At 52.5% G+C, this 8,385-nt stretch overlaps 1 protein-coding gene across 7 annotated transcripts in view; it reads right to left on the bottom strand.

The window, feature by feature from the left end:
* The window catches only part of PTK2B (protein tyrosine kinase 2 beta), a 70,147-nt gene that overhangs the window by 6,811 nt on the left and 54,951 nt on the right, over positions 1-8,385 (bottom strand). For 4 of the 7 annotated variants that reach the window (XM_019537268.1, XM_019537266.1, XM_019537265.1 and 1 more), the window contains exons 23-26: positions 5,424-5,489; positions 3,752-3,877; positions 1,569-1,715; positions 176-211 (exon numbers count right to left, since the gene is read on the bottom strand). In XM_019537268.1, coding sequence (XP_019392813.1) covers positions 176-211; positions 1,569-1,715; positions 3,752-3,877; positions 5,424-5,489 — 375 coding nt within the window. The remainder of the gene's footprint in view (positions 1-175; positions 212-1,568; positions 1,716-3,751; positions 3,878-5,423; positions 5,490-8,385) is intronic. The other 3 variants (XM_019537270.1, XM_019537269.1, XM_019537271.1) reach the window with 2 other exon arrangements.

Genomic DNA, 8,385 nt, shown 5'->3' on the forward strand with positions numbered 1-8,385 from the left:
TGCTGAGCCCACCCTGCTCAAATGGTCACAGCACAGAGATTTTATCACATTGTCGCAGGGCAGAGATTTTGGGGAGAAACCGAGGTGGCTTTCTGCCACAAGGCTATGCATGGAGAGAAAGCTAGGTTCCCTGTAAAGCTTTAGCCTCTATGGGGATCGGCCTTGTGCTACTCACTGGAGGAGCGTTGTTGTTCATAAACACCATGGGGTCCTGTGGGATGGAAGAACAAGAAATATAAGTAGCACAGAAACATATGTGTTATAGCTGTCACAGAATCACAAAATCACAGAAAACGAGGGTTGGAAGAGATGCCAGGAGGTCACATCTAGTCCAGCCCCCTGCTCAAAGCAGGACCAGCCCCAGCTACATCACTGGGCCGCCGGGTAGCCACAAACATATGGCCCCCTAAGAAGTTCATGGTTGCTGTCACTAGACTGCTTACCTCCCTCCCGGGCAATTTTTAGAGGCTCTTATTCCAAAATCCCAGCCTGCTATCTCCTGGCCATAGGGAGAATCTCTTTTACATGTTAGCAGTATAAGCCCCATGACATGCAATTGAGCAGTTCTGATGCCAGCAGCGGAGGGCAGATGGACACATCAGTAAAGCTGATCGGGAACTTTGAACTGTCCCAGGAGTTTTAACACATTTCTTGCTTTGCATTTTTTTTAGCTTGAAATACCCGTGCGGGCCTCTTCGGGCATTTTGGAATCATTCATTTTGTCCCAGTTCAAAAATGCCCTCATGTTTCCAAACACAAGTGAATGCAGAGTAACAGCACCCAAACTAATAAGAAAGAACAAATCCCATTGGAGTATTTTGACTGATGTGACATGAACATATCTGGCCTGAGTTCACATGCTAATTGCCCGTTATCCAGCTCGATGTCCAATTAAAAAAAACACTACTGCAGCCAATTGAAACACTGGCAAACACTTAAAAAATGCAGTATATTCCAAACTATGAATCAAAAGTGGCCGACTTTCCAAGGGATTGTCAATGATATTTTTAAATGAGACTGATAGGATATGATACAAGATATGATACGATACAATGTAATGTAAGGTATTATACCCTATTTACTCACATACCACACACACCTCCCACCCAAAAATTAGCCTGCCAAAACGCGGGTGCATGTCTTATGCAGGGAAGCTGATGTCTGTCCTGGAATAGAAGCATGGAGACGCTGCAATGGCTGCTGAGGGCTCTGCTTCTCTCTCTTCTTCCAACCAAAAGCTGCTGGCAATTTGGCAGTGGCGGAGAGAGGGTAAAAACTAGCGCTCACCTGAAGCAGCCAGGGAGCCGCTTCATGCAGTCAGCTTTGGGCTGTGATTCTGGAAAAATCTTTTTTTTTTTTGTCCTTCTGCCGTCCCAAAGCAAGGTGGGGGTCTTACCTTGGGGTGCATGGTATGGGAGACAGTACAGCAACGCAATGAACTCATTGGGAATGAAAAGCAGCCCCGAACTGGGCAAACCGAACATTTCAGCCTTGCTGCCATCCTCTGCCCTGGGTTTTTCCCAGGGAAACATCCTGGCCGACCCCAAGGGGATGGGACAGGGACTCACCAGGGATTTCTCCTCCTGCTGCAGCCACTGATAATCCTCCGTCATTTGCCTCTGCTGTTTGTCCAGCAGCTGCCTCATCTTCACCCGCTCCATCTCCCACAGCTTCTGGGCCTCCTCTTTGCTGCTGGGCCGGAGGAAGTCCTCCTCCTGCGGCACAAAGGTGAGCAGTGACTAAGGGGGTCATGCAGCAGTGACCACCCACCCCCTCCCCAGCCCTGCACCCACTGGGCCCAGGGCAGCTAGCCACACTGCAGAGACCTTCCACCGCGCCTGCAGCACCGTGACTCTGGATTCCCTCCTGTGTAAGGAATCAGAGTAGGTCCCAAGCCTCCGACCACCGCATCAAGGCAACCTGCAGAAACCGTCTGCACCCTGTCCCTTTCCACCGCTACCGTATTTTCGCGCATGCAACATGCAACTCCCCCCACAAAAATATCTGCTGGGAAATGTGGTGCATATTATAGGTGAGAAATACAGTAAGAGCAGTTGCTGCCACTTACTGGTGACCCTGCAAGGAAAATGTGCACAGACTCGCTGGAAGTAGAGCATGGAGCAGGCCAGGATCCTAGCTGCCACTACTCAGTTACTTAGTATGCCGACGGCGCGTGTACACAAGACGCCACGGCACCGTAGCAATGAGCTATGGCACCGTATTGCTGCCACGCAGTAGCGTTGCCGGGCACTGACTGCGTGGTGATGCTAATGTGCAATAGTAACGATCTATTGCTCATTGCTACTGCACAGTAGCACCGGGAAAATACCATGCGGCAACAATACTGCGCAGTAACAACTGCACAGTCTGCTGCACGTGTAGATGTGACCAGGAGAGATCCTTTTTTTTTTTTCAGGCTACCTTCTCAAAAACAAGATGCGCACATTTTATTCTGCAGCATTTTGTATGGGAGGAAATATGGTAATGATTGGCTTCCTCGTCCTTGATGCACCCTCTTTTTTCTAACAGGCCCTCTGCAAAAGCAAAGCCTTAAACCTTCAGCTCTACCTTCCTCCGGGGCACACAGGGTAGCAATGCAGGTCACTCCTGAGCAGGACGTATTGATTTGTCTCGTTGCTCACAAGAGCTGGGCTGTGCACTATGTTACTGCTCCCATCTGGGGAGTCTCCAGAGGTGCCAGGGAAAGTTGGGGACGTCTTGGTGCTGCACGGAGCGATGCAAACACCCTGTCTCACAGTGCCCGCTCCAGTCTAAGCTGGGGCTGCTCACTGGAAAGGGGTGGCAGGCCAGGGGAGGGTGCTTGGAGGTGCGTGGGGCTGTCCTGTGAAATCATATCGGGGGAGTCAGAAGAGGGGATGGTGGGGGTCTGCAGAAAAACCACAGAACCAGCCAGACTCAGGGGGGAAATGAGGCTGGGAATGGAAATCCCAAAGGCCTTGCCTCAGTTTCCTCACCTATAAAATGTTCCCTACGTCACAGGGGAGCTGTGAGGCTCAGTTCTTAAAGCCACAACGACCAATCCCATTGCGAGGGCAAGACTGGCCCGCAGCCCCATGCAGAGCGGGGCATACACCTCATTTCTCAGCTCAAACCAACCCCTCTCGCTGGCACAGATAAAGCACAGAGCAGCCAGGTTCGGGCTCTCCTGTGCATGGTCCTGGACAAGTGGCTTATTAGCTCCCAACAGTTTCCAGGGCAGCTGTGCCAGCTGCTCACGGGTGGGCTGCCCTGTCAAGAGAACGGCAGCCTGTCCATGAATGTGCCCTAAGGAGCCTTCACGGGGGGAGGATGCACCACGTTGCTTTCTGGAGCTCATCAGCCCCCCGGTGCCCATGGTGGCTTGGTGCCACAGTGCCCCCGGCTTCCTCCGAGGCCAGACAACGCCGCCAGATGGCTTGCCCAACCCCAGCTCATACAGGCAGGGGCTGAAGGGGTTAAAGGGGCTGATTCTGGAGCCAGGGCAGGGGGAACGGTGTTGGCATAAAAAAGCAGACATTGCAGCATAGCAAAGACCAAGGCCACAGGACGCAGCACCCCGACGGCCCCCTCCCCTCCCCGCCCCTCGCTTGGGGTACGGGGGGGAGCACTGGCCGGGGACAGGGCTCTTCCTGCTGGACACCCCCACCTGCTCCATGGGGGCGGTAGCAGACGCGGGCTCTCTGGACACCTCTGCCCTGCCGGTGTCCCCTGGCCGTGTGCGAGGCAGGGCGGCCGTGGGGGCCCGTCTTACCCTCATGCTGTGGCGCTTGAAGACATTATGGCGGTTGAGCGGCGGGGTATGCAGGGAGTTGGCAGGCGATGGGTACTCGATGGGGCTCGTGAGCGTCGGCGAGCTGGCGCACAGGCCCTCGGGCACCTGTCCGGGGAAGCCGGAGGCAGCGGGCACAGAAACAGGACGCACACGGTGAGCAGACACGGACAGGGAGAGCGCGAGGCGCGGGGAGCACGGCAAAGAGGGGCTTTCACCCGGGGGGAGTGAAGCAAGTGGTCTCCTATGACTGGGCTGTGCCGATGTTCCTGCTGGGGTTGAGTCCTAGCTACAGGATCTTGCCCCTGTGCTCAAGGACAGACCAATGCTGCATTTGGGGTCAGGAAGGGATTAGACTGGTACAGACTGGGGGGGAGAGGGGTGGCCTTCCTCTGTAGTGGGAGCACGGCCCCTGCCTGGGATCTCGGGAGTGTATATTAACCTTTGCAGCAGCAGGACGTTGGTGCCGTGGTCCCTTTGCTTTCCCTGAGGCAGGGGCGGTGCGATGCCTGGCGCTGTGTCGGGGTGACTGCCGTTTTGGTCAGAGGTTGGTTGGGACAGGGCTGATCCTGCCTCTGCCTTGAGGTGACCTCTGGAAGGCCCTTCCAGACCCACTTCTCTGTGACTCTATGATTTGGGGAATCTGGCCATTTCCTGCCTCAGTTTCCCCACCTGTAAAATGGGAATGGTGCTCCCTACCTCACAGGAGGGTTGTGAGGCTAAGTTTTTAAAGCTACATGCTTCTCCAGGCATCTGCCTCCCAGGATCTTAAAGGGCCTTACAAGCAACAGCTAATGCAGCCTCACCGCCTCCCGGCAAGGTGAGCTGTGGTGATGGGTTGACAAGAGAAATCAGCTTCCCTACTTGGGAGTTGGAGAAACTGAGGCACAGGGGGACAAAGTGACGTGGCCACGGCCATGCAGTGAGTCTTTGGCAGAGCCCAGAGCTCCCAGTCCCAAGTCCTGCACTGGAACCAGTAGGCCACATTCTCTCTCTAATAAAGTACTTTCAGCCCCAAAGGGCCCAATTCTGACCCTGGAGGCAACTACATTGAAGCCAGCAGGGCTTGGCTGGTGTATGCCAGGCCCATCCAGGGCACACTAAGCACTAAGATGTGACTCATGATACTTCACTGCTGAACAGGAACTAGATGGAGGCTGGACCAAGGTAGAAAGGGCCAAATTATGCTCAGAGCCACCACACTGCTGCTCCACTCAATTCAGCAGGGGGCAGGGGTGAAGCTCTGTTGTAGCAGAGGAGAGAAGGACCCAGCTTCTTGAAGTTTGTCCCTGGAAAGGAGATGCAGGAAGGGTTTGGCTCTGCTAACCCCTGGGTGCACTGACACCTGAGCTGGGTGCAAGTCTCTCTCGAAGCTTCAAGGCACAAACAAGCATCCTGTGAGAGCATCATTAGGCCGATATCACCATAGTGGGAAGGGAGGAGTGTTCAAATCCTGATGGAGCCCAAGGCAAAAGGGGATTAGCTGTTTTACAGAACTGGCTGACAGGCAGCAGCTGGTTAGCGAGAGACACAACCAAAGCGCGAGGGTCTCAACTCCTGAGCATGGTGCTGACAGCCCCAGGTGGGAGCTCAGCCTACAATATCCCACCTTTTGGTGCTGGCAGGTGGGCTTGTAAAAGCCCCGGGGTCTTACCTGGAACTGCAGCTTTGGAGCCAACAGGTTGGTCTGTGGAGGCGGCTTGTATTTCGGCCGGCTGGGCTGAAGGAAGAAGACGACCGAAATGTCACAGAGGGGGCCAGCACAGACAACACTTGCTCACAGGTGAGGTGACACAGGTACCGAGCAAACAAAGAGGTGGGTTTCTGGTTCAGTGGCTTGTAGTGGTGCCTTAAGCCATTGTGAGGATTTTGGGGATTCCTTGGGAAACCCCTGCCAGCTCCACTTCCTAACTGAACTGGTCAGTACAGACCATGGCTGTGCTGCAAACTGGAGTAAGGTACCACATTACACACAGCCCGTGACAAACCCACGCAACGTGTAGCAGTGTTAAAGTTAGAAAGTGCTGGGAACCACCGCACATAAAGGGTTAATAATGTTTCTTGCCTGCACTGCTCTGACATGCCACCAGAGGGGTGGTGAGCAGGGGTGTGGCTAGGAGTCACCTGCACTCTACCTCTGCTCTTCTGGGGGAAGGGGCTAGGAGCAGTGCATCCTGGGATGCTGGAAGACCACTCATTTTATCTCTGTGGAGCAGAGTGAAGTGACCCTAACATGAGCTGGGGAGCACAGCCCAGAGTTAAGCCTCACCTAGCACGGCATAACTTTAAGACGCTCCAAGGGTGCTTTGCATGTGTTAACAGACTTTAACATGAGGACACCTGTATAACATGTGACTTCACCTTCAAAGTCATTAGCCTGTGGACAAGAATGGGGACTAGGCAGAGAGCGGGGTAAGAATTAAGAACAGTAATGTAACCAGTGATTGATGGCTAGAAATGATATTTAGAGATTTTCTTTTAGGAATTGGCTTGTAGGTAGAGTAGAGACGACAACATTACATTAAACAATAGTCCAAGGGAATGGCAAGGGTTAATTGGTTTCTAAAAGTCTGTTTGTGATAAAGTTTCACATTCTCAGCCTTCAAGCCCCACTGTGTCTGAAGCTAGCGGACAAACAAGCTGTGCAAACATGTACCACAGTGTTCCCTAGCAAAGACAAGTGTTCCCTAGCAAAGACAAGGGAACCCATAGCATTGGCATTACGTCACAGTGACCAGCTGGAAAGCCCCAGAGATGACCAAATCAAGAGGTTGGATGTGCCCAAATTAAGACACCAATACATGCCCAAATTAAGATGTATGCATGTGATGGGTTTGTGGAAACAAAGAATTATTCTGGCAGGACAGAACATGGACAATATGACAACTACAGGGAGACCACTCAACGATTCCCGGGAATAAAGAGTCATCGGGGGAAAAGAATACAAAAGGAGGGATTTTCAGAGCAACAGGGGGATCCCGAGGCCACCATGGGCAGAAGGCACACCACTGGCCCATCTCACCCACCCACATCTCTTTGCGAACCCCCTGGGACTGGAAAATAATTGGTATTGTATTCTGTAATCATCTTGCTTGCTTTCCTTCAATTATTCTTATTTTCTACCACTGTGTATCACAGATTTCATAGATTTCATAGACATTGGGGGCTGGAAGGGAGAGATGAGATCATCAAGACCAGCCCCTCTGCCATATGCAGGAAGTCAGCTGGGATCAAGTGATCCCAGCAAGAAAAATATCCAGATGTTTTCTGAAGGAGTCCAGAGTAGGTGCTTGCACCACTTCTGGCGGGAGTTTGTTCCAGACCCTGGACACTCGCATCGTAAAAAACTTTTCTTATACCCAGACTAAATTGGCCTTCCTGGAGTTTGTGGCCATTAGACCTTGTTATCCCTTGGGGAGCTCTGGTGAACAGCTCTTCTCCCAGGTCCTGATGTACCCCACTTATGTCATTGTAGGCTGCCGCCAAGTCCCCCCTGAGCTTTCTCTTCTCAGTCTCTCCTCGTACGGCCTTCCCTCTAGGCCTTGGATCATACAAGTGACTGTCCTCTGGACTCTCTTGAGTTTCAGAGTTTGAAGTGGGGGACCCAAAACCGGATGCAGTTCTCCAGCTGTGGTCTCCCCAGGGCTGAGTAAAGCGGGGGGATAGCATTTCTGGTTTTGCTTGAGATGATGCACACCAGAGTTTGCTTTGCTTTGCCAGCCACAGCATCACGTTGGTGGCTCATACTCATCTTGTGATCAATCAAGACCCCCAAGTCCCTTTTGGCCATGGTCTAGCAAATGTAGCATTGCCAAGCCTGTAAGTATGTTGGGGGTACTTCCTACTGAGGTGCAGCACCTTGCATTGAATGCCATCCGGTTTTCGTCACCTCACCTTGAGAACATGTCCAAATTGACCTGCATTCCCAGCCTGTCTGGTGATGTGACAGCCCTCCCCCATAATTTGGTGTCATCTGCAAACTTTGCCAGTTCTCATCTGACTCCCAACTCCAGATCATTAATGAAGATGTTAAAGAGTACTGGCCCAAGTACTGAGCCCCGCGGGACTCCACTGCTCACCCTGCACCACGTTGATTTGCTCCCGTCAACTAGTACTCTTTGGGTCCGACCCCTTAGCCCATTACCTAGCCATTGGACCATAAGATGATCAAGGCCACAGTTCCCCAGCTTAGCCATGAGGACGTTGTGGGGAACTAAATCAAAGGCTTTCTTGAAGTCCATATATATGACATCCACATCACCTCTCTTGTCCAGGGCAGATGTTACCTGATCATAGAAGGAGATGAGGTTGGTCAGGCATGACATGCGGGTCACAAGCCCATGCTGGCTGGCCTTCAGCAGCTTGCTTTCTGTTAGTTTGACATTGATGGATCCCTTGACAATTTCTCCAGGATTTTTCCAGGTGTAGATGTCCGACTGACTGGTCTACAATTCCCTGGGTCATCCCTCCCCACCTTCTTGAAGATAGGGACCACGCTGGCTCTCTTTCAGTCTTCCAGGATCTCTCCCAAGTGCCACAAGTTTTCAAGTGTCTTTGCCAAGGGGGATGCCATGATGTCGGCCAGCTCCTTCAGGACTCCAGGGTGTCAGGGACTT

The sequence above is a fragment of the Crocodylus porosus genome, unplaced genomic scaffold (assembly GCF_001723895.1).
Source record: "Crocodylus porosus isolate Cpor-Errol unplaced genomic scaffold, CroPor_comp1, whole genome shotgun sequence".
NCBI lineage: Eukaryota > Metazoa > Chordata > Crocodylia > Crocodylidae > Crocodylus > Crocodylus porosus.